Source organism: Salvia hispanica, chromosome 1 (assembly GCF_029641045.1).
Source record: "Salvia hispanica isolate PSC_SH4W2 chromosome 1, Shi_PSC_v1, whole genome shotgun sequence".
In the NCBI taxonomy this organism is placed as follows: Eukaryota; Viridiplantae; Streptophyta; class Magnoliopsida; order Lamiales; family Lamiaceae; genus Salvia; species Salvia hispanica.
In genome coordinates, this window is record NC_142692.1 from 10961888 (window position 1) to 10988730 (window position 26843).

Here is a 26843-nt window from a genome sequence, read left to right on the forward strand (position 1 = left end):
AACAGTCATTCTTCTGTCTGTGTTTTCAGGAGTTTTTTCTTTTTCCTCATGCATCTTCTCTTTCCCTTTATGTTCTTGTTTTTGTATGTTCGATTCAGGAGGGGTATCATCCAGTGTTTCAATACCCTCTCTCATCATATACTCAACAATTGAGCATGCAGCTGCATCCTCCCTGTCTTCCTGAAATTCCATTCTATACCATGTCAATTATATTTTTATCTATGTCAACTACGATATGCACAATGTCAATAACTAATATAAAATTATATTATACAAAGCTTTAAGATTTTAATATAATCATTATAAACTGTACCTGTTCATTTATGATATCAACAATAGCATTTGTTGCCTTGATTGCTTCTTCATTCTTGCTGATTTCAAAGTCAGTACATGCATTTGATAATAGATGCAAGGCATTTTGTGTTCTTAAGTCTATATCAGCTTCATCTTCTGCTTGAATTTCAAACTCACTTTTCCTGTTCTCAAATCCTATAATTGATGCTTCAATATTGACATGTGCAGGAGATTCATTTGTTGGTGATGTCCTATCAGCTTCATCTTCTGCTTGAATTTCCAACTCACTACTCCTGTTTTCAAATTCTATAAGTGATGATTGATTATTGACCTGTCCAGGAGATTCCCTTGTTGGTGATGCTCTATCAGCTTCAACTTCTTCTTGCATTTCCAACTCAGTTCCACTGTTCTCAGATTCTATAATTGATGCTCGAGTATTGACATGTCCAGGATATTCAGTAGTTGGTGATGCCCTATCAGCTTGAACTTCTACTTGAATTTCCAACTCACTTCCTCTGTTCTCAGATTCTAAAACTAATGCTTGATTGTTGACATGCTCTTAAGCATTGGCTTCTTGTTGTTAGAGAGATGGAGATGCTGTGTGTGGAGATCCTAGTATGGCTGTCAAGATAGGAGAGTTTGATTCATTATCACCATCACACATCATGTTCTCCTTGCTTTGTTCATCTTCTTCAACAGTTTGTCTGACCTCTTCAGGATTATCAACTGGAGATATAGGTAAATTTTCTCTATTTCTTTCTTCTACAGCCTGTTCAAAAATTAGTTCAGCAATGTTACTTTCTAAACTGTAGGAGTAATTCAGTGTCAACTAAGAGAAACGTATATCAACAAAATGATGTATTAATCTGAATATAGGTTGATTATGTGCTTACTTTATCGAAGAAATCTTCCAATCTGAAAGTTGGAAATTCATTCAAATCTTCAAGTGTTTCGTTTTCTTTTTCAGCATTCCGTATTGCGTCAAACACCGCTTTCCAGTTATCAACACCAACATTGTTGTCTATATGAAATGACTGGGACAAATGCATTAAAGTGTCACTCACAGATACAACCGGAGATTTTTGGCTTCCAATTGCGCTTCTAGCAATATCACAAACAAATCCGAATAAATCATTATTCTTGATCTGTGAAGAAGCTTCTTTGAGGACTCTAACAAGATTGGTCCTGCCATCATTTATCTGATTGATGTATTTTACTACATTGTTCACCATATCTGATGGGAGTAGATTCTGAGAAGATGACCCAACTCCACTGTCATCTACATCAATACTTTGTTCTTCATTCCCTTCCTGCTGCTCCTCATTACGAACGTATCTCTTCTTTATATGACCTAAACCAAAAATTCCTGCACTGATCTCTCTATCTTCTCTAGCCTGAAGGTGCTCACTATTCCTCCCTTTCATTAATGGAAATGTCCGAGGAACATGACGCTTGTCTTGTGTAACTCTGTCTAAGTAGCAGAGCTGCATAAGTTAAAAAATGCATATAAATTACTAGTTTGTAGTGTCAACTCTATACACAAGCCACTTAAATAACTAATACAACTTATGATAACTATAGTACAATCTATATCAACTACACATACAACCTAATGTAGTCATGTTAATAATCTATAATGCAAAATGTAAAACATACCATAATGAAGGGAAGTGGTCCAGCAAAGGCATTCTTCTCTGTGATCGACCAATTTTGTTTTGCAAATTTGAGCACTGATATTATATATGAACACCAATTGACATTCCTCACATTATCCAGATCATCAATTATCTCCCCAATCTTAGATTTTACCATTCCACATGTTGATTGCTCAATCAATGTTGATTCTAATAGGACCAAGAACATCCTCTTGAACTGTCTTCCTCCTTGAAGATCTTCTAACATAACATCTTCAACATCCTTATGATTCACGCTTGCTGGTTTCGTACCACATTTCTCTGCTATCTTCCTCATGAAAGCTGCATTACTTTTACACTTATCTTTGGAGTAATTAATGTCACCTCTTGGAAATCCATATACAAGCTCCACATCCTCTTCAGTGATATGAATTTTTTTCCCATTATTAAGCTTTATCTTGCACTTATTTTCATCAAAATTTTTTAATAATGCTAATGCTAATCTGCTGGGAATGTAATCGATTTTGAAATGTAGGACACTCTCGAAACCCAACTCCTTCACAGAATTAATCTGTTCCTTATTCAGTCTGCTTATTGCATTAACAAAATACATCGGCTTCCTTTTCACTAGAAGCCTTTGTGATAGATTCTCCGCAATAACAATCTGTTTTCCATCCTTTACACTTTTCTTTTGATTTTTCTTAATAGTAATTAACTCTTCCTGAGATACTGAGGTACTCCTTTTTCGCTTGTATGTTTTTCTGGTTAAACATAATAAATCTATATCAATTATACAAAATATCATAACAATAACAAGTGTACTCTGTTGACATCAAGTGCATGTATATTACTAAAATTATTTCAGTAGATATACCAAGCACAATTAACATAATTTCAAGCATTAAGTATGCTCTGTCATTAACTGGTATTTCTCATATATAGTAAGAACAATTATCTTATTACTATTATGTCAATAGTTAAAGTTTATAATGTTGACATAACCTCTCGATTATCTTATAAAGTTTATGGCAAGCATACTCTGTTTACAAAAATAAGACTATGTCAACAGTATATTATTATAGCTATGTCAATAGATATAGCAAGCACAACTAACAGAAGTTCATTTATGAATTATACTCTGTCAATTAACACGTATATCCTATATATAGCAACCACAATTATCTTATTATCATTATTATTATGTCAATAGTTAAAGTTTATAATGTTGACATACCCTGTCGATTATCTTATAAAGTTTATGGCAAGCATACTCTGATTACATAAGTATGACTATGTCAACAACTATTTAAACAAGCTTACAATATGTTAATAGCTATTGACATACTACTACAACTATACATATGTTTTCTACAGCAAGCATACACTATGTCAATAGTTGTTGACATACTACTACAACCATAAAATTGTATGTTTTCTACAGCCATCCTAACAGTCATTCAAACAAGCATACATTATGTTAATATAATTATGTCAACGCCTATTCAAACAAGCATACACTACTGTTAACAGTATAATATTATAGCTATGTCAATAGATAGTATATAAAATGTCAATAGTCTTCAAAATTTAAACAAATCCTTAACTGGAAGGTAATGCTTGATCTCTTCCGTTTTTTCCAGCAGCATTGTTCGTTTCCATCTCTTACGATTCTACCATCGTTAATCAACAAAAAAAATTCAGCAGGAATCGAATTCATAAAAAACGAAATCCAGATGTGTTTTAATACACCAAAATCGAAGTAATATACTTAAGATTTGAATCAATTTCTTAACCTGAAGAAGTCGCTTCAACCGTCGCCGATTTCGAATGCCGATTCTCTTCGACCGCTGCTTCAGCCAATTCAACTTCAATCGATGTTTCAACCGATTCTTTTCGATTTTGCTCTTCTATCGTCATTCTAGAAAACTCTATATGAATGTTTACGGTTTGAATTGTGAAGATTACCGAGTTTTTGCAGATTTTGAAGGGGATCGAATTGCATGAAGGTTTGAAGATTTCAGCAGAGTTTTAGAGAGCTTTTTGAAATTGGATTGAAACACGTTTTTATGTTTTCAGCTTTTTTATTAATAAAATTACAATTATACCCCCTTGTTGACATTATTTGGTATTTGTTGACATTTTCTTAATCTTATGGATTAGTGGCCCATATTGCATCTCATTTCTCAATTTAGCTAAATAATCTCAGCCTAACAAGACCCTATATATATATATATATAGCTATACACCATATGTAAATGAATTTATGGTCTATAGATATATTAGAGAAACTTTTAAAATAGAAGTGAGCGTGCCGGAGTGGTTACCGGGCATGACCAGAAATCATGTGGGCTTTGCCTGCTCAGGATTGACGCTCACGGCTATTTTGCTATCCGATATTTGAATTGATTCTATTATATTTATATTGAATTTTTTTTCGTTGTTACGTGTGATTATGCAAATGTTGGTAGTACTTTTTAAATAATTGTACTAACAAGTACTAGTAATATAAAATGCGTAATACTCCCTCCGTCCGTCATTAGGAGTCTCATTCCTTGGCAACACGAGTTTTAAGAAATGTTAAGAAAAGTGAGTGGAATAAAAGTTAGTGAAATAGGGGTCCCATTTTTTTTTATATTAGTTTTAACTGAAATGTGAGTGGATTGAGTTAGGTAAAGGTGGGACTCTATTACCATTTATGGTAAAAATGAACCGGGACTCTTATTAACGGACGAACTAAAATGAAAAAACGGGACTCCTATTCACATACGGGAGTATTATTGAAATTATTGGATTTGATTGTTGTGGAAGTCAACATCGAGGCGTAATAATTTGGGTCAAACTTTTGCTATTAATGAAATCAATACATATCTATATTCCTTTAAATTTAAAGTAAAATGATCCATTCCAAATTTGATTAGATTTCGAGTGATCTGCTCGCAATATACATAAGTATTTTATGGCTGATGCACAATCAAAGTTCCCCATCGATTTTTTTTAGAGATGTGAAATGTTCATTACATGACGTGTCAACCATAATATACACGGGCATTGATTTGAAATATCCCAAATTTTAACAAAATTTAGTATTACAAACTTAAAATTATTAATTTATTCCTACCGACCAACTTATCTATTTCCGGTAAAATTGAGATCAACGTGGCAATCGAATTATCTACATGGAAATACTATCAACTATTTTCTTATAGATCCCGAAAGTAATCCCTCAATCTCTAAAAAATACTCCATATTCTAATAGATCCTGAAACGGGTTTTAATGTATAATTAGTAAAGTAAGTAAGAGAGAAATAGAAAGAAAAAGTAATTGGAGTATTGTTAATGGAGAATGAGACCTACTTGATCATTAGAAAGAAAATTTTTTTCTTAAATAGATTTGTTCTATTTTTAAAGGACATCCCAAAATGACTTATGTTGTTATTTTTAAGGGTACAGAGGAGTATTAAACAATGATATATACAACAGAGGTATAAACAGATCATAATGAAATACTAATAATAGTCTTCGATATACTAGTTTAATTGTGAGCTGTACATTGATGTCAAGATGCATCTCTCTCTCTCTCTCTCGAAACGCGCATGAAGCGTGAGGCTCTGCAGAGGGGCATTGTTCTCGTATGGCATGAAGTTTGCAGATTGCCCAATAATTCTCTAATTATAAATATATATTTCCAATCAATATAATATAAAGTAAATAGTGTCATGACTTTTAGCATAGTGAAAGGGTAAGCAAATGTTCAATAATCATGAAATATAAATTGAATTAGTCAGAAAGCTTCAAATAGACATTCGGTACACTTATTAACGGATATTATCCGGTTTTACTTAATTAACTGTCCTATAAATTTCCAGTTATTTTTTTTATTTAGTTAATGTAGACTATAAATACCATAATAATTAAATAACTAAACATGAAGATTATTTTCCGATAACTAGTAGGTATTTTCAAATCGATTTAGTTCATAACACGAAGGTCTTTAATACAAGGCCATGCCCCTCGTATGAATTAAAACAATCTCATAATGATAGTATTCGTTTAACTTATTTGGATTTGGTCTTTAATTATGCATTAAAATGTGGTTATTTTTTTTTAATCTGGAGAACAAAAATGTAAGAAAACAAAGAGCTGAAACTGAGACAGTTGACTAAGATATGTACAATTCTCAAATGCCATGAAATAGTCAAATTGAAGTACAACCCATGTTAAACATGCAGTACAACTCAATTTCTCCATCTCCCATCTCTATTAAACCAATATAACCCTATCTCCACCCAACTATCCCTCCTCAAAGCAATCAAAACGCAGCGTTTCAGCATCGGATAAATGGATCATGACATGCCCGGCATGACGATGTCACCTCCTGCGGCCAGCAGTGGCTCCGGCCATGGCGATGAAGGTCATACCATGATGGGGTCATCCATGGCGCACATGACCTTCTTTTGGGGAAAAAACTCCGAGATCCTCTTCTCGGGGTGGCCCGGGACCCGCACGGGCATGTACGTGCTGGCCCTCATTTTTGTATTTGCTCTTGCCTTTATCGTTGAGTTACTTTCTAGTTATCTGCAGAGGGCCGAGAAAGTAAGCGCCCTGGTCCGGACCCTTGTCCATGGTCTGAGGATCGGGTTGGCTTACCTTGTTATGTTGGCGTTGATGTCGTTTAATGCCGGAGTTTTCATCGTTGCCGTTGTGGGACATAGTTTAGGGTTTCTGGTGTTTGGGAGTAGGGTTTTCAAGAGATTTTGTGGTGACTCGGACAAAACCGGTTATGACAATCGGGTTGGTTGCTGACGTGGCCATCTATTCATGTTTGTTGCTAATATTTTGTGTGATATTAAGAATGTGTACCGTAATTTGGTCTGATTGATTTGAATTCCTATCGGTTGATATGATAATGTTGGGGTTTTTATTTTAAATTTGTTAATCGTGTTTGGTTATAATCCATTTTATAATAGAAAGTCAAATATATCACATATCACATACATGAGTGATGTGGGGCGATTATATCCATCCAGTATGCTAGTACTTAGGTTTGTATATCCACGCAATCGAAGGCGTGTGTCCACTTTTTTAGCTAGGTGCTCCCTTTCGAATGTTTAATACGAAGATATGGGTGTACATGTTCTTATTTATGTCATTTTATAATCTATTTGGGTCATTTGTAACCGGTTGTTTTTGAAAATTTTAAATCTAAACTGAGATTTTGAGAAGAAAATTTGATTTGGAGACTTGGAATGCGGATAATAATGGTGCTCCAATTATCCATTCCGTCTAGAACACCTCACTGGTAATTTGAGATTTTGAGCGACATTCGAGATTGGTCTGGCTGAGTTGGAGCAGGTTTGATATCTTGTGTTGCTTTGCTCCTTAGTTTGCTTCGTTGATGGTTGGTTGCAATTTGTCTTGACTCGTTCCAACTGTTGTGGTTGCTCCCATTGTGATCTCGTTATCGCATGAGCTTATGTTGGTCTTACTTTGGCCTGGTCTTAGTTTTTTGTTGTGTTTGGCTTTCTAGACATTATCCTTTTAGTAGCTCACTTCTTTCAAGGGGTCTGATAATTTGGTCTTATGCATGAAGAAAAAGTAGCTCAAACGATATTACATTGATCTCAGTAGATATTTTCAAATGTTATGGGCCAAAATTAATACCTTGGCAAAGTTCGCGGACCAAAAAAAATATTTTCTCTAAATTTAGTTCTAAGTCTATTTTCCAAAAAATGTGTAATTTCATATTATTTGTGGATAATATGCATAGATCTATTTTAGATCTATGATGGTGCATTCTAGATCAATGATTGAATATCTAGATTTTTGAATCATATTCAAGATCTCTAAAAATATTCTAGATCATGCTCTAAATCTATGTTTTTTTTTGGTTCTTGGTAATATTAATTTTTTAAAAAGCCCAACGCACTGAATCCGAATCCAAGATCCTTTGGCTTTAGATATAATCCATATTAGTGAAATTTGATGTGTCCATGCACCATTTTTTCATAGACCTTTTTTATTAGTGAAATTTGATGTGGCCACCTGACTCAACTTTTTTTAACACAAGTATACTCGCAAGTGTACGGGGCTAATGTAGCAAATAGTAAGCAAAGAGTATCGTATCCACAGAGACAATCGGTGTCAACCTAATTACCACGAACCAACCTCAACTACTATCTAGATGAATCAGAAAGTTTGGGTTTTCTAAATCTACTTAAAAGCAAGGTAAAAACAATTAAAAACAACTAGAGAACTAAAAGCAAATAAGAAAACGGATGTAGATCAAGGATGAAAAGAGTAGAATCCTACGGGATCGATAACAACTATCCTATGCTCAACTAACTTCCTAACTATGCCAACAAAGGGTCTCAAGGGTTATTAAGCTATCACTAAGGTAAAACTATATCTTTTCTCAAAGCATATAATTTGTAGATTGCTACCTAGAACCGAAGTCTCCTTCCTAGAACTAAGGCCACAACTCCTAATAGCTCCTAAGATACTTAGCTTCATTCAAAGGCTCAAATCTCTCGATTATATTGGCAAGACGTCAATTTCTTCTCTTTCAAATTAAACTACTCACTTCTCAGTTCTTGTAGTAAAATCCACATGCATTTATTAGGTGATCATCAAATAAATGTATAAGCACAGAAGAAAATAACCACATGAGTCAAGGCATAGAAAAAAGGAAATCAATTAAACATAAGAATCATTGTATCTCCCCCGTAGAACTCTACGAAGGATTTAGCTACTCTTGTTCAACATAAAAGTCAAAGAAATATTCAAAGAAATATTCAAAAACATTGTTTGAACAAAAATAAAGTTAAAGGTAGGAAATCCTAGAATCGGATTGGGCGGATTGGAGTCTCGTCTTCAATCTTACGATGAATACTCGTCCTCTGCTCGTTCTTCTCTTCTTCCTAGGTGAAAAAGTGGTATTTTTGGGGTAGGAGGCGTGTAAGTTGTGTTTGGAGGCGTTTCCTAGGCATATATATACCCAGGGTTGACTTTGGGTCCGAAATAAACTGTCGGACGAAGCTGGCGGGTCGCCAGGTTGGGTGTGCGTTGAAGCTGGAGAGTCGCCAACTGCTTACTGCATTTTTCTCGTCTTTTGCTGGGGGGTCGCCAGGTTCGTTTGCATGCGAACCTGGCGGGTCACCAGCTATGTCACTACTCTGCGCAGTCTTGGTAAAACGGCCATAACTTCTTCTACCGAACTCCGATTGAGACGTTTAAGATATCCACGCGAAGCTCTTTCGAAGAAGAAGAGAATGGTATGCATTACATGTAAATCGGACTTCCAAATCTCCAGAAAATCTGTCTCGAACATTGAGCAATTGCACATTCACATATTTTGTACATTTTTCTACACATTCTTCACAAAATGGTCAAAATACCAACATATTAGAGAAGTAGCTATAACCATGTCTCAAAGTACACAATATATGATCAAAATCAAATGGAACTACCCTCTAAAATTATGTAAAATCCAAGTGAATCATCACCATTTTTTCATAAATCTTTTCTATGCCTATGAAGAACTAGGTAACAGTGTGTGTATGTAGAAGGAATTCTATAATCAAACCGTGGTCGTTGTATAACTATAATACTAGTAGTATAATTTTTAAAAGGATATTGGAGTATATATAACGAAATTTTGTAAAAAATTATTTTTTCTCTCACCCTTTGTACTTAACATATAATATCAAGAACTTAAATATTGTTGAATTTTTTCCTCTAACAACTAAATCCAGCTATATTAAAATGAAATGGATAATTATATCTACCTTCTAGAGACTTTGTAATCACACGATTATTATTTTAAGTGGTAACCATATCTCGTATGATATAATAAGTAAAATGTAGCTGAATTTGATTGTTGGTAGGAAAATTTCAACAACCATTTCATATTTTATCAAGTTTAAAATTTGTGAAAATACAATTTTTTTAAATTTTTTGTTATATTAGACGCCGGCACTTTTTAGAAGTAATGCTACTTACATTAACTAGACGGTCGAATTCAAGTGATACATATTGTATTGAATTAGTATGCCATCCAATCTAAAGTTTTGAGCGAATACTTTTAAGTGAAAAAAAGAGAATTCTATTGACGTGACTATTTATGTATGAAATTATTATAGACTAAACTAAATAGTATTCATTTTTGTATATTACAGTATATGCTATTTCTACAAACTAGCTTTTCATTTATGGATGATGATGATGATGATGATGATGATGATGATGATGATGATGATGATGATTTCATGTTCTCTTTCAGTTGGACTCATCCAATTGGGCCTACCTAGTAAGATTTTTTAATTGATTGTGCATGATTACCATAGTTATGATATACATACACTAAATATCATTTTATCAAAAATTGACAAGATCACCAACTGATATTTTAATTTCCACTATTCAAAGCAACGAATGCGACAAACTACAACAGCAAACTTTGTAACAGGAGTAAGCAACACATACCCTACATAATTTACAAATCAATGCAACTTGCAACTATTTTATTAATATCCAATAGCAAGTGGCCATCATTTTCAGCCTAAATTTTACATACAGAGAATGATAGCCATGTTATTCTCAACCTCATTTATTATTGTGTTCTTGAAGATATTATTTCCCAAGCTGTCCAAATTAATATTTTTTTTATTGTTCTTGATGTCAATTTGGAGGAAGCCTACATTATTAATCGGGCGTATAGGATATCTAGTACGTCCATTCTTGCGGCAGTTGCATCTCAAGCCCATTTGATATTCTAGATTCACCTTCCTCTGTAAAATCAATTCAGTGATGGATTTATGATAAAATAAAAATAAAGGAAAAATTATAAAATACGCACGAAATTAAATTTCAAATAATATAATGATGATAACAGAATTTATTTACTCAACTCATTGGTATCAACCTTGAGAATTAATAAAAAAAATTCAAAAGAGATAAGTAACAATTATTAATGGCATATGTAGATTATGATAAATTGATAGTAATGTAAAAGACTTTATTACTTTGTAGATTGATGGTTATCGCAAACCTACATTTTGGTCCCCCCCTCAAAAAATACGATCCCAAAGTTCATTATATCAATCACACATATTGGTTTCAACTATTTAAAAGTCAACTCAAGATTCATACTTATTGAATTTATTTCAATAAATTGAAAGGTCTGTGGACCATTCTAATAGTAGGGTAAGAAATAAGAATCCATGTAAATGAAAGTGAGAGAATAAGTACCTTTGGGGGACCCACCACTGTGTGGTGGTGGAGCATTGGAATCTTGTTGCATTTTGCTGAAATGTTTCTCAAGCACTTGAAGCACTCGTGTTGGCATTAACACCATAGAACAACCTGATATCATTATTCATTATTCCAATAATATTTGTTGAATTATTTGATAATCATGGTATCAACTATCAAACTCTGTATCAGACTTCAATTCATAACCAACCAAGGGAAAATTTAATACGCAAATAATTGTTAAAAATCTTTATGAACTATCCGACAAATGCAGACGTAACACACAATTTAAAGTGAGTAGTTTCTTATCTATAAGCAACCAAGTTATGTAAGATAAGCTGATAATCATCTTCTTATTGTCAACATCTGATATGACCGCTTACTATTTTATTTATATTACTATATAATAACAATCACAGATCATATAACAAATAAGTATATTTTAGATTTTCATAATACTTACTAATATTGGTGTAAGATAAGAACAGACAACGATTATTTTATGTTTCTATAAGTAAGGCTATAATGGCTAGTGTGCTATTATTAGCATTAGTTAGAGTTTAGACACACAGCTTTTCATTTTTTAAATTATTTATCATAAAAAAAAACAATATTCATGCCATCTTTGCATCATTATATCGTTGTTAAACAAAAGTAAAAGAGATAAGGATCGAGATATCTATCTATGTCCTATTCATAGGAAAATAATGAATATCTCAATAATATAGAGAGAACAAAATAATTGAAGAGCCAAGCCAGGAGGGTGTGTGTGTGAGTATGACCTTAATTCGTTGCTTTCTGCTTTACCAATGAGGATGGGATCCCACCACGAGGAGGATTCCAAACCAAGGTTATTGGTTGATGCATATTCATAAATCTAATAAATTTCGGTTAAAAGATAAGAAAAGAGATGCCAAATCAACGGTTGACAACCAACCATCGTGGAATCATAACCCTTCAATAATTCAAGATTCCAATTAGCTTTCACAATAATATATTTATTTAGAGATTCAATTAGATCCCAATAAATATAGATTAATCTTCTTACTTTAACTTGGGCTAATCACTGCTAAATCCGAAAATTGGATTAGTAGTAGGTACTGAATTGAATTGATGTATAATTAATTTGGAATCCCACAATAAGCAGGTCGGATTTCTCTTTCTTGAATAATTTTAGATCTCTCTTCATAAAAAAGGAAGCAAAAATGTAAATTATATTTGCAAAAAGAAACATAATATATATACGGACCTGATTTGGTTTTTGGTTCAGTCGGATGACGGGGCAGGAAAACTCCGGTTCCACTAGACCCGATTCTGGGCCCGGATCCGCCGAGAAAAACCGCCTGCATACCCGACCCGGAATAACCATTTATCACAGGTCCACCCCATTCTCTGTATTGCTTAAATTGCTGCTCTGTTTTCTGCTGAGCTGACTCGCTTCGCCTCACTCGTCTTCCCCGAGGTGAACGCTGCGGCTGATTCTTCAACTCATAAACCTAACAAAACACACACACACACACACAATTAATCGATTATTTTCATAAAAAAGAAAACAATAATCGCAAAGCTAAAATGCGAGTTAACCTTCATACTAGCCTGAGACGATCCGTCGATGCGGACACAACTCGAGTACGACTCGTTATTAACGGCGTCCAAGTTATCGTAGCTACTCGCCTTAAGCAATTAGTATAACGGAAAATTAGCGGCGAATTCAACAACACGACGTCGGAATTAGTAAAGTAAAATTACCTCAGAAACAGTATCGGCGGCGGCGGTTTCTTCATCGTCGAGCATACACTCGGCCATCTGACGAGTCAAATCGGCGATGAAATCGGCGTCATCCCCCTCTGACGAGCCGAAATCGGAGCGGAGCGGCGTGCTGAAGCCGGAGGAGGAGGAATCCCACGACGATAGGAACTGATTCGAACTTGAGGTGGAGGCAGAGGCGGAAGCCGCGCCGTGCTGGTCCTTGTCGTTTTGGTGGTTTTTGAATAAATCCGAAAACAATAGTGGTTTCCGGTGATTGTTGTTGCAATCGAACGCCATGGCTAAGGCAGTTCGATTTGAGGTCTAAAGCATAAATCGTGGTTGCAGCTGGGATTATGGAATTTGGGGAAAGGGGTTGATTCCGAATTATGAGCAATGGAATTGGTTAGTGTGAGAGGGAGAGGGAGAGGGGGTGGATTAGTGATTATAGTCCTACTAATTTATAAAACTAAAATATGGAATGATGGTGACGAGGAAGGGTTTAATTTAAGGGTGTCACGTTGCATAATTTTTATTGGACTTAGGTGTACATTATTTCAATGTCGATCTGTAAATTTTTTATTAATGTTCTTTATAAATGGCATCTATTTGAAACCTATTTTGTTATGTTTTGATTGCTATATCGTCCATTTTTGGCAAATTAATCTTTCTTGATCCTCCATTTTTTTGTTGGGAAAACGTGCTTCTTTTATTGATTATCTGATGATAAATCACAGATGAAATGCAAAAAGTACCCGATAATTTACAAATAATAAAAATAAAAATAAAAATAAATCCGTCAAATATTTTTTAAAGTGCATTAGGGTTTGGGAGTAACAATTTTTTGTTATACATTTATACAGTACTTCATTTATAGTATAACAAAAGGTGACATTGGATTCACAAAAATGGGCATATTGAATGAGTGTTGGGGCTTAGTGGTTGGACCGTAGATTTGACTAGGCAACTCAACCGACATTTGTGTGGCAGTTAAGATTCCATATTCTTCATCATTATCTCTTCTTGTTTTAGCTCAACTCAATAATTTCGGATGAAAGGTGTCTCGCTTATTTTAGAAATTTATCTCATCAGTGAACTTAGATAATCCATTAAGTACACACAGACCTAAAATACAGTGAAAAGAATAGTTTTACTAATACTGTATTCCATTACGTATCAATGCTTATATTGGATTTATACAAATGCAAATTACAGTAACTTTTACACTTCGATTTAATACATTCAAGTTCAAATCTCTGAATATTAAAAAAAACAGAGAAAAAAAGAGAAGATGAAATGGTTATTTTTTTTTATTAAAAATTATTGTTCTTTTTATTAAATACTAAAGTAACTTTAGAAAGTTTATTGTTCATATGATTAAAAATACTACATTCTTATTAAAAAGGTGATTTTTTTGACATATAAAAGTAATAATACTCTTATATATAAATGATACTCCATTCGTCCCCAATTAAGAGTCACACTTGCATTTCTGCACTCGTTTTATAAAAATGATAATAAATAGTTAAAGTGAAAAAATGGTAAAGTAAGAGAGAGAATAAGGTAGAGAAGAGTCTTCTTTACATTATTCTCTCTCTTAATTTACCATTTTTCCACTTTAACTATTTATTATTATTTTTACAAAATGAGTGCAGAAATGCAAGTGTGACTCTTAATCGGGGACGAAGGGAGTATCTTTTACTTATGATTAAAACTTATTGTTAATTACTACTCTTCCGTTCTATAGTAGTAGAGACATTTCTTTTCAGCACGGAGATTAAGAAAAAGATGTGTAACTGTAATGTATAAAAAAATAATAAAGTATGAGAGAGAAAAGAGTAAAGAGAAGAAAGAGAGAAAGGTACTAAAAAAATGAAATGACTTCACTACTATGGAACATACAAAAATGACTCTACTACAATGGAACAGATGGAGTACCAAATATTACTCCATCTATCCTATTTAAGATGACCCATTTCATTTTCCACACGTGTTTTGAAAAAATCATTTTAAATAATTAAAGTAAACGAAAAGTAAAGTAAGAGAAAAAATAATGTAGAAGATAGTCTCTTTCATATTAGAGCATCCTCATCTGGAAGTGGGCATGGACCCACTTTTATTCATTTTTTACTCCATGCTCTTCCGCAAGAGCATGCTCAAGGGTCCCACCATTCCATTATTCAATTTAAATACTTCAATTACTAAAAACATTTGCACAATATTCAAATGCATTAAAAATACCCAATACCATTACAAATTACTAAAAAATTAAAAATTACATAATTAAAATCCTAAAAATTATATAATTAAAATCATAAAAATTAAAAATTACATAATTAAAATTCTAAAAATTGAGATTGAGAGAGTTGTTTGGTATTGTGTCATTTTTTGTGTTTGAAATGGGAGTATTTATAGATGAAATAAGAGTATTTATAGATGAAAGTATTTATTAAATCTGAATTTTTCAGATTTTTTTCAAAATTTTAAAAAATAATAATAAAAAAAATGATAAGCCAACGGCCAATCAGAGCATGCCACGTCGGCTGCTCGTGCTCTTGCCGTTGGCACGAACGTGCTCTATGCATAGAGCAGGACCGTGCCAACGGCAAGAGCACATCGGCGGACAACAGGGTGCCGCGCCGTCAGCACGGACGACATCCTTCCCTAAGAGCATTGTTGGGATGCTCAATTCTCTCTCTTAATTTACTTTCTTTCCTTTAACTATTTATTACTCCCTCCGTCCCATGTTACTTGAGGCGTTTTTTTTCGGCACGAGATTTAAGAAAGTTGTGTTTAGTGAGTTAAATAAAGTAGAGGAGGGAATAAAGTAAGAGAAAGAAGAGAGAGTACAATAAAAGAAAGAATAACGTAGGTGTGATTAGATGTTTTATTTTTAGTCAAAAAAAGAAATGACTCAAATATCTTGGGACAACACAAAAAAGAATACGAATCAAGTAACCTGGGCGGAGGGAGTATGATTTTTAAAAAATACGTGCGAAAAAGCAAAGAGGTCTGAGGCAGAGAGAGTATTATTATTTTAATATACTGTCATATTTTCAAAATTATAGTTCGAGACAGGGCAAAGGATGATGGTTCATTAATTTATGGATGAGGTTCGATTTGCCAGCATGTACTGTGCGCAAGCCTGCAAAAGGATTTTGTTTGTGTAATGCCTAATCACATTGATTACTATTTAATCACCACAATTAATGACATTAATACTGTATAATTACTGCAAATGCAGCCTAGTTTGGGGCGACTGTCCTACGGGGCTGCATTGCATCTCCACGAGACCTCACGACCTGACCTGCCTGGCTACCCGCCCCCCCTCAGGCCTCGTGGCTGAATCATCGGCCGCTCGCGGTCCTCGTGCCTGCATTGCAGTCGCCACAACCTCTTTCTTATTTTATTTTATTTTATTTTAAATGCCCTAATTCCATCTATAAATACCCTTTTTTTATCAGTTTTTTACATCCAAACTTATCACTAATTTATCCATTTTTGTATTACTTACTTTTTTTATTTAATTTAATATTTTCTTAAAATTTTATAGTTTTTTTATAATTAAATTATTACATTTTCCATAGATATTTATTTTTCAATTTCAATTAATATGGTTTTCTATAAAAATTAAATTGTTTAAATGACTTCAAATTAAATGAGGCAGAATTTGAGACGGGCTACATTCAGGACATTGTAGATATTGGGATAGAGATGAGAAAAGCTGAAGTGTCAAGTGAAAAATGGGATTGGGGCATAGAGTGTTCACAGTGGTGGCCATCTTGGGCATGTCTAACAAACTTAGCTCTGCCCATGAAAACTTGGCCTCCACAATGGTGGCCCTCCGGACCACCATTTTGTATTATATTTTAATGTAACAAAAATTAAAATTATTTTCTTACAATTTTTTGTTATATTTTAATATAACTAGAATTAAAATTATATGCCTATAATAATAAAAAAAAATGCATACTTTAAAAATGAGTGAATTGAAACCAAATGTTCGTCGTATTATAGATAGGGGAAAATTATACAACGAATTTTTTTTAAAAACACTCAAAAAATGACGTCACCGCCCGCCTACTCGGTGTCGCCATCGGAATCCGGCACATCTTCAACATCGTTGTTGCCGCTGGCACCGCTCCCAACTGCCGCTGGCACCGCTCCCACTGCCGCTTGCGTCTCCCGTCTACGACCCTTCGCTTCACCCCAACTTCGACCTCAGTCGAAGAATGAGGTCGTAGTACATCCTCTTGGTGTCCGGGTCTGTCGACTTCTCTTACAAGGACATGCTATCCTGAAGGTGCTTCATCATCTGCACCTCTAGGGTATGAGCCAACGCCGCCCTCGGTGTTGAGGGCACTGCTGTAGCACTCGTAGCAGAGAATTGAGAGGCGGTTCTAGCTTCTCGGATTGTGGCACGCTGGCCCTGCGAACGTGGGCGCCGCGAGAGTGTCGAGGGGGGGGAGGGGTCTTACTCCGAAGCATCGTCGTTCAGGTCGAAGGCACGTGAGTCGCTACTAATGTTGTAGTTGCCGGCGACGCCGAGTCTTGTCCGCTTCGCACCAGGAGCAGGCTCTTTGTCGATGAGGGACCTGAATTTCGGGCAATCTCGCAGAATGAAGTATTCATCTCAGTAGGTGAACTTGGGCCACTTTTCAGTATTGAACAACTGATACGACAACGCCCGTACGTCGGCTTCGCTGCGGCCGCGCTCGGCAATGCGGAGTTGGGTCTCGTATATGCCATTGAACCTCTTCAACGCTTTAGTGATCCTGCCAAACTTCTTCCGGATTTGGCTATGTGTACGCTCGACGCTGCCTGCTGGTTTGAATCCGTTGTACACATTTAGAACGCGCTTCCAGAAGCAAAGGTCGGTCTGATCCGTCGTGACCGCCTCCCAGGCCCTGGCTACAGCAAGGGATTCATCATTGTTGTATAACATCGACCACCGACCTCCATTGCCATCGCCACCGCCACCTCCATCGCCGCCGCCTCCACCGCCTCACCCGCCGCTTCGCCCGCCACCTCCGCCGGGCTCCTGATCTCCGTCGCGGCTGGTGCCTCGCCCACCGCCTTAGCTTCGCCCCCCACCATCGCCGCCGTTTCGCCCCCCACCGTCTTGACTTCGCCCCCCACCGCCACTTCGCTCGCCACCGTCGGCGCCTCTCTCACCGCCACCGCCTCCTCTCCTCATATCCACACTACCGGATGTCGGAGTCTCTGGTGGTGTCCTGTTACGAGCACAACCCCTCCATCATCAACACCAGCAGTCCAGACATCTCCTCCAGCCGAGACAGAGGAGAAATTACAGCTAACACCAACGGAGGAGGATTCGTCCCCAACGCCAATGCATCCACAGGAACAACAGGCGGATACAAGAGCAGCGAACGTGGCTGGAGATGACAAGGGAAGGACGCTGAGGCCGAGGAAGGATCTTAAGGCGCCGGATCGTTACCAAGACTTCGTTGCCAAATTGGCACCGAAGCTGTTCAAGGAAATGCCTCAGCTAGTTTAGTATTTATTTAGATATATTAATTGTTTTGGCTAGTTTGTTTATTTTATTTAATTATGAACGATTATTTGGGTCGAGTAAATTATAAGCTCCGTCGGATTTTCTTTGTTGATTCTTTCCCGATGTATAGGATTAGGTCGAACCAACCCTAGGGCCCTAGTTAATATAAAAAGGGCGTCTCATTGATTTCATATTCAATTAATGAAGATTTATTTGCCCAAATTATTTGCATAAACACATTCAACCCTAAATCATTGCCGACGGAGATCTCCTTCACGCTAGTTCAATCGTTGGCCGCCGACCTTCACCTCGAGGGCGCCGGATTCTTGTGTTTTGTATCTATCGGACAACAATTCAGTCGTTGAGAGCATGTGGTACTTAACATGCCCCCATCAATCGTTCCTAGATTGGGTGTATTGGAATTGCTGAGAAGGGTTGTTGATCGCGTCCATATTGGGCCGGTAGTTGCCGAACCCCGATTGGGGACGACCCATGTTCCTCTGCTGATGAGAGGAGGACTGACCCCGGTGTTGGGGTGTCTGTTTAGGGTTTAGGGTTTAGGGTCACGGCGGCGGAGATCACAGACTCCACATCTGGTTTAGAGGGGGGGTGGGACTAGATCTCCACGGTTGGGAAGATGGAAAGTTACCGTATCCCGACTCTCCATAGCCGGGAGAATCATCTACAGCTTGCATTTTTGATAGTAAGAAAATGGTAGAGAAGGAAATTTAGGGTTTAAAATTGAGAATGATAAAAAAATGGAAGGAAATAATATATATAAACAATTTTTGAAAAAAAAAATCAGAAATTAAGAGGGCTGCGGCTCTCGGCCCTCGTAGTGGCGAGCCGCGCCTCGCGCCCAAGAGCCTCGGCTAGGCCGACAGCTCGCCTCTCTCTCGTCCACCCCCCCTGAGCCGTGCCCCCCGTCGGCCCTAGTAGTGGGGGACTGCGCCTGGGCTGACTCGGGGCCGAGGGCCATGGTCCTCCCACTGTGGACACTCTTAGATTTTTCGTATTGTGAATGCTTTCACTAGTTTGCACGAAAGTTATACTGCAGTGATAATCAAATCAATTGGGTTCCTTTTTCAAAAATGTAGTTCGACACTATCTACCTGTTGGGTTCTGGAATTACAAGAGATAAACTAGCCGGGCGTAATACAACCCAAGAAGAAATACAAAATGGAAAACTGAAATTACAACTTGAAAAATCGAAACAAATAAACCGTGAAAGAATTAGTCGAGTCGAGGAGGCCTCTTTCCGCAAGACGAGATACGCCACGATAGTGCTCTTCGGATTGACGTGTCGTCCCCAAAGATAAAACGGCTTCGTCTCTGATGAAGCAGCACTGCTATCAACAGAGCTCCAGCGAACTGGATGGAGGAGAGGGCAGAGCTTTCGACAGAAAAACAATGCAGAGAGAGGTGAGAGTGTATGATGCAGAGTGCTATGCAGATTCTAGTTTCTGGTGTGTAGAATGCTAGAATGACTAGCCTATTTATAGGCTCAATCCACTGTAGGGGTCAACGCAGCCTTGATGGCTGTAATCAATGCTAGACCGTAACGGTCGTATACTGACGAGGTGTCATCCCGCTTGGCTCGCTGACGTGCAAACGGTGGTGGTCTAAAAAGAATTAGACCCACTAGCCTTGGGTCGAGCCCAAGCACCCACAAGGACAAGGACGTGGGCACGCGGCTCGCGGCGAGGCGGGCGGCGCGCGCGTGTGTGCGTGTGGGCTCTTACAACCCATCTTAGTCCACTATAATTATTACATGTAATAATCATTCTTATAAAATACTAGTTTAATAAGGTTGTAACTTCCAATGTGGGATAATTAACTCTCTTAATTATTCATTTAAGTTTGCAATTTTGCACAACTTTAATCCATTATTTCTCATTCACCGAGAATCAGATTTGAGAAAATGAATATACAACGGTCATCTACTCCGAACGTAGATCGGCGCTATATCATTTAATTTCACAAAATTAAATGTCTCATTGAAATTATAATTGATCAAAGTCCATTGACCGACATAGATTCCAACTCTACCAACACCTATATTTTTTGAAAGTGGAGAGTTCTTTTAATAGAGGTTAGACAAAACCATATTGGCATGGGTTACAATTACATTATTCAAAATTGGATTTGGTATGAAGTTAAGTGTTTTGGACGGCAAACATCTCTGGTTGATGGGGAATTTTCTTTTCCTTTGCTTCCCATTCCCAATAATTAAACTTGCATTTATATAAAGAGTGAAATGTTGATTACTCAACTCAAATAAAATAGCAGTTCTCAATATCTGAACACTAGTTTTATGCTGAATTCAAAATTTTCAAATAAGTATGATGATAAAAATGAACAATTTAATGAATAGTAGTAGTACTATATTTGTCTAATAAAAGTAGTTATGACTATTTTATTTTATCAAATTTATTTATAATATTAAAATGCATATAGTTTATTATTAAGATTATTTTTTATGTATAGAGGTTGGATACACAAAGTGAGTTGATTGCGCGGAGTGGCGTCGTCGTGTTCTGCCGCCAATTATTCTGTGTAAAGAAAATTCGGATCTTTTTTGACGACTGCAGTTTTGTGTAACCTCTTTAACACTCAATCATTAATGGAGAAGAACAATCAAGCCTCCTCCTCATTCACCAACGATCTCTTCGGCGCCACGGATTCATACCCAAATTCTGCCGCCAATGGGATTTTCTCGTCTATTTTCGCAGCACCATCCGCGGTATGATTTCGTTGTGCTGCATGATCATTTTTGGGGCTTTTTTTTAACAGATATTGCTTGATCGCGGTAGGATATTTGATGTTGAGTTTAATTTTATAGGTTTGGGCTGATAAAAAAATTTAATGTACGTAGGTCGTTTCGATGAGATTTTCGATTGAATTTGATATGATGCTTGTCTCATCAAACCTAGGATGGATTGGGTTGAATATTTTGGAAGCTAATTTTTAGAGATTGTTTGTTTTGTTTCTTCATTGGTCGATAGTTGAATGTTAGAATGAGATTTTGATTTATGTTGTTTCCTTTGTTTCGTTTTACATATTTGTATCATGAGAAGTAGTATTATACAGTATACATTAAGTTTCTTGTGCCCTCTGTAAAATCTGGTCTATGCTTTGTGTTCCTTTTAATAGATTATGTAAGTTCAAATAGGTTGCAGAAAGGAACCACTCCACTTCTGAATCCAATGCAAACGAGCACAAGCTACAGCTTGGGTATACCGAAGTCCTCTGTAAGTACATAGACTGCACTGCAGAACATATATGAATATGATAGATGGTGTGGTAACGTTTTCACAATATTGTACTCCCTCCGTTCCATAGTAATGGAGGCAAAACTTTTCGGCACGGAGATTAAGAAAAATTGTGTTAAGTGAGTTAAGTAAAGGGAGAATAAAGTGAAAAATGAAAAAAGGTAGAGAGATGAAGAGAGAAAAGAGTAAAGTAGATGTGGAAAAATGTGTTGACTTTTACTAAAAAAGGAAATGACTCTATTACTATGGAACATACCAAAATGACAAAATGACTCTATTACTATGGAACGGAGGTAGTACTATAATACTTTGAATATGAAAATTGTAGTTCCCTAGCTGCAATTAACAACAACACATACTCAATCTTGTACATGGATTGCATGCCTTTCACACATCTGAACAAAATCCACTTCAATTTTCTGTCAATTGCAGGTGATGTGATTAAGGGCAAGGAAGATGAGAGCAATTGCATTTCTAGCAAAGAGATGAACTCTATCTTTCAGGAAAGACCCGGACCATCCCCTCTGAGTTCATCTCTTTACTATGGATCGAAAGAGGATATGTATGTTAATTCTTCAGGTCCTCATACCTCCGGACCAAATACTGATGTACGTAAGACTTTTATGTCTAAACACCAATAGTTTTTATTATACAAACTTATGGAGTATAACAGAGTTGTGCTTTTTAATGTATCAGTACAAGAAAGATGGTGGAGTAAATGATCCCAGTGGAAATAATTCAACTGGTGCTTCGAGGGGAAACTGGTGGCAAGGTATAATTGTTGGAATGCCAAGCTCTATTCATATTGCCCCCGTCGAACGAAACCTCATAAATGAAAGATCTGACGCCCTTTCTTGTCCAGGATCGCTCTATTATTGACTTAATCTTGAAGATCCATCGCATGTGAATCCCTGTCTGTTGTTAGGTATGATGAGATGGGGTTTTCATAAACTGATATTGATGTTTAACTATTATTATATTAATATAAATTGAGAAATATTTAGGTCAGATGTTCCCTATCATTCTTGACTGGTTTGATGTGCCTGTTGCTGCAATTTAATCTTGGCTTTTGTGCTTTTGCAAAGTAGAAAGATCAAAACAACAATGACAGCATATAATAAGTTTTGAACATGGTTTTTATGTGGATTATCAAATGATGAACCGAATGTGTATTTTTTCAGTGATGAACCGAATGTATATTTTTTCTTTTCTTTATGATGATTCTCTGTCCTTTTATTCACTACTCAGTGGTTTTCTTCTTTATATATGTTTACACATTCAATGCAGGAATCATGAAGCTTGGAACAGTTTGATTGATGTAGCTTCAGGTTGTAACTTGCAGCCTTCTGTGGCAGAACTTGAAGTTTTTATCATGAGTTCTCCCGTTATGTTTACCTTTCTGGATTTGTGAGTCGAAACATATTGTTAGACTGATACGGTTCATTTAAAATCATTGTTTAGCCATAACTGGCGAGAACTTTTCAGACATTTGTGAGCCTTAGTAATAGGACACATACTTGTAATAATTGATGATTGATTTTCTGGGAGTTTTATGGATAGTACTGATAAAGTCTGATGATGCCTCATTTTGTATTCTTTCTTGGATTATTGTTAAATACAGGCTGTATAGTTTTGCTACCGTAATTGAAATCAATAAAAGATAATAAGTCATACATGCTGCAATAACCATTGTTCTTACCAATTCAAGAAATAGGGAGAAAATATACTTAGAAATGTTCATTTGTACTCTGATCAACAATTTTATTCAAATGAAACGTTTGAAATAAGAAGCAGGGAACTGGCCTAATGGATTGGAGACATCACATACACTCTGGTGTTACCATATGTTCTACAACTCCTTCTGTTATGTTCAGGTCTGTTAATACCTTCTAATACCTTTTTAGCAGTTCAAATAAAAAAAATATGTACTTGCACTGTTAGAACTAACCTCTGACATGGTATCATATTGCAGTGAACTTATCTCTTTGTAAACTCCAACGGGTGTCTCCACTACCAAACCAAGACGCATGTTAGGGTTTGTAGTGTACCTCAAGAGCAATGTTGATCTTCTGTCACAAACCTATCTTCTAGTTATTTGTGTAAGTGCAGTGACCATTTCTAACCTTTGTGTTCTCAGCAATACACAAAAATAATCTCTCGTAAGCTGCAGCCATTTTGGTGGCAGTAAACAATTTCAAGGCCCTTTCCCTGGCTAACTGACCTTTCTTCTGGAGAGTAACTCTTCCATCCTTCCAAACGTCGTACAGAGCTTTCTTCAGCATGTCTACTGTGGGTGAAAATGTGTATCCTATTTCTTGGCTAATGACCACAGAACCTGTGATGCTGGCAAGTTTTGTGGCCATCAACGGTTTCCCAACAAGCATGGCTTCCAACAAGGTATGATCCAAACCTTGAGCACGTAGTGTTGGATTTACGAAAATGTCAATAACATTGTAGAATCTTGCTAGTTGAGCTTGGTCCAACGGGCCTAAAACACGCAAGTTGGATCCAAGCTCTTTGTATCTCGCACCCCAGGGACCATCTCCAGCCACTAGAACTACGACATCTTCCTTGAATTTTGAACTCTCGTTGAAAATTTGTTTTAATGCTTCGAATATCAGGGGATGTCCTTTGTCTTTCACCAACCTTCCTGCAATTCCAAGAATTAGTGGCGTAGGTTCTTGAATCCCAAATGCCAACTTGAGATCTTCACCACTATAAGCCTCTGGCTTGAAAATATCCTCATCAACACCGTTCAAAATAATGTGAACGCGCTCCTCAGGTAACATGTAGATCCGTTTCAGGACATCTCCCACATGATCACTAGTGGCAACATGGTGAGCATAACGTGGGAAGAATTGTATTTCTTCCACAACCTTGGTTACCCTTTCGGCCAAAATGGATGACTGCTTGTCTTGAGGAGCCCGCAGCAGTTCCTGAATGATGTCAGAATGTATAGATTCATATGCAATTCCATGCCAACTAACAGCTATGTTGTTAAGATTTCTCGCTCTAAAATGCATCAGGCCAACACTCTCTGTGTGAACCACATCGAAAGGTCTCCCAGTAGAATCCTCAGCCTGAAACTGCTTCCAGATTGTAGCTTGGTCTAGATAACCAGCAGCCGTTGGCTGTGAGAGGTGGAAATGTAAATTCTCTATCGAGGTTACATTAGTCGAGGAAGATGTGAACACGTGGAGCTCGTGTCCCCGTCTGGCAAGATCCTGATGCAGAGTCATGGCATGGCGCTCCAGCCCTCCAGCGTGGTGCTTGTCAGGCCATTTCTTGACGAAAACAGCTAGCTTGAGCAATCTTGAAGGTGGCTCAGAAGGAAAGTGAAGCGAATTCCATGCAGCTTGAAACGAAAGAAGGTTCAACTCTCTCTTATCTGCCTCGACTGCAATCTGGACATCGGCATAGCAGCGGTTGGAGAAGTAAGACCAACAGATGAACAGGAACGAGGAGAAGAACGACAGAAAGAGAAGCAGGTAGCAACTGCGGCGCAAACTCAGGTAGAAGGGTTGGTCCTTAGCCATTAATGGTTGTGTTTTTGTTGAAGTTGTAGATGATCAGAAAATTGAGTTGAAACTTTATGCAATCTTGATGTGATCTACCACTTGTTCTTGGTTTGCTTAGAGATGCAATTTTATGCACACTTGGATGATATATTTAATATTAATGTGATCTGATTCCTACATGTTGAATTTTTATAATGAAGCTGCATATGTTGATTAGTTTTTCAGAGATGGAGTCAGCGCAAAGCATCTGTACTAATACAGGTATCGAAAAAGACCCCATCAGGGTTTTTTTAATGCACTCTCTATGCGATAAGTACAACTAATCCCAATACTTTTTATCAGTCAACGGTAGTTAGTCGCGTGTTTCATTATTTTCAACTAATATTAGTATAAATAATCACTACTTCCTCTCTGTTTCTCTTATATTTCAAATTTACCGATATTTGAACTAAAGGAAACTAATAGTGCCAACCTATGAAGACCTTCATTTGATCAACATTGTAAAGGATCATTTAGAGGTATTTAGTTTTTTCAATACTTACATGTTATTAAATGCCCCAAGAAATAAATATGTGAAGAATAATATTAGCCGTTTTACTGGCTCCCAGAGGGAGAAATTTTGGAACATGGGTCTCAATTCGTTGACATTTCGATATTTTGGATTAAATTCGCTGGCCTTTCAAAATATGAGATCGAGGCACGCGAATTTTTTAAAATAAAGGGTTTTTTCATTTTTTTCTTCTTCTTTTTCTTATTATTTTCATTACAAAATATATGAATGGACTAAATTATCCCACTTAAGACTTGAAACCTCAATTCTAGCATGTCTGATAATTTGAAACCCTAATGCTAAAACCCCGATTTCTCTCTCTAGCTTTGGTGGTTGGGGGCTGAAAATTTATATTTTTTTCCCTAATCACAATATGAATCCCATTTTCTAATAAAGTTACAGTTACGGATCAATATACAGTTTTCATTAAAAATTGTGGAGATTCAGAAAGATTTTTCAAATGTTAATCATTACATTTATAAATGATATTATAATGTTAATCAATTCACTTTAATATGAATCTCATTATCTAGTGCTCTGCTCGTGACAATCCAGAGCTCCATCTGGTGCGCCTTGCTTAAATTCATCCTCCCCATTGTTGCGGTATCACCACTGGAAATAAATGAAGAAGAAAAAAGAAAAAAAAAATGAAAAATCCTTATCCCGAAAAAATTCGTGTGCTTCAATCCCATATTCTGAAAGGTCGACGAATTTAATCAAATTTCGAAAGGTCAACAAATTGAGACTCATTCCGAAATTTCTCCTCCCGACGGTCATATATGATATTTGTTGGATATAGTAAGTTATAGACGAAATACAATCTAAAAAGAAAAAAGAAAAGAAGACAATATAAAGAAAATAAACTACAGAACTGAAATACAATGAAAACATAATCTAGAAAATTTAGACATGTCATCTTCAAAGATGAAAATGGCTTCGTCTCAAAGGTAGTACCACCGTGGACCAAATGAGTTTCAGCGAATCGGGAAGGTGAAGACAAAACTTCAAAAAAATATGAATGCAGAAAGCTAAACAAGTTTTGAGCTTGAATACAAAAGGGAGAAG

The 26843-nt window shown here is 36.5% G+C and overlaps 4 protein-coding genes across 13 annotated transcripts; 2 read left to right on the plus strand and 2 right to left on the minus strand.

Annotated features, from left to right (window-relative positions):
• Positions 1-6203: 6203 nt before the first annotated feature.
• Positions 6204-6856, plus strand: LOC125220026 (copper transporter 6-like). The gene has a single exon (XM_048122139.2). The coding sequence runs from the start codon at positions 6267-6269 to the stop codon at positions 6729-6731; it is 465 nt and encodes a 154-aa protein (XP_047978096.1). The 5' UTR covers positions 6204-6266; the 3' UTR covers positions 6732-6856.
• Positions 6857-8603: 1747 nt separating this feature from the next.
• On the minus strand, positions 8604-13390 carry LOC125222343 (uncharacterized). 3 transcript variants are annotated; one of them, XM_048124874.2, is made up of 5 exons: positions 12927-13387; positions 12762-12851; positions 12427-12673; positions 11175-11288; positions 8604-9242 (listed from the first exon to the last, which is right to left on the minus strand). In XM_048124874.2, exons 1-5 carry the CDS (start codon positions 13221-13223, stop codon positions 9088-9090), a joined length of 903 nt encoding a protein of 300 aa, XP_047980831.1. In that variant the 5' UTR covers positions 13224-13387; the 3' UTR covers positions 8604-9087. The 3 variants fall into 3 exon arrangements, with proteins under 3 accessions (XP_047980831.1, XP_047980833.1, XP_047980832.1); XM_048124875.2 differs by lacking the exon at positions 8604-9242 and adding an exon at positions 10315-10714 and having other exon boundaries at positions 12927-13383; XM_048124876.2 differs by lacking the exon at positions 12762-12851 and having other exon boundaries at positions 12927-13390.
• Positions 13391-20919: 7529 nt separating this feature from the next.
• Positions 20920-25407, plus strand: LOC125222944 (uncharacterized). 8 transcript variants are annotated; one of them, XM_048125847.2, is made up of 8 exons: positions 20920-21181; positions 21611-21689; positions 22143-22318; positions 22407-22482; positions 22573-22635; positions 22998-23584; positions 23683-24107; positions 24332-25407. In XM_048125847.2, exons 1-5 carry the CDS (start codon positions 21062-21064, stop codon positions 22587-22589), a joined length of 468 nt encoding a protein of 155 aa, XP_047981804.1. In that variant the 5' UTR covers positions 20920-21061; the 3' UTR covers positions 22590-22635; positions 22998-23584; positions 23683-24107; positions 24332-25407. The 8 variants fall into 8 exon arrangements, with proteins under 8 accessions (XP_047981804.1, XP_047981806.1, XP_088919253.1 ...); XM_048125849.2 differs by having other exon boundaries at positions 24737-25407; XM_089063127.1 differs by having other exon boundaries at positions 23683-23809; positions 23881-25407.
• On the minus strand, positions 23608-25246 carry LOC125222943 (UDP-Glycosyltransferase superfamily protein). The gene has a single exon (XM_048125846.2). It carries the CDS (start codon positions 25244-25246, stop codon positions 23798-23800), a length of 1449 nt encoding a protein of 482 aa, XP_047981803.1. The 3' UTR covers positions 23608-23797.
• Positions 25408-26843: the final 1436 nt, after the last annotated feature.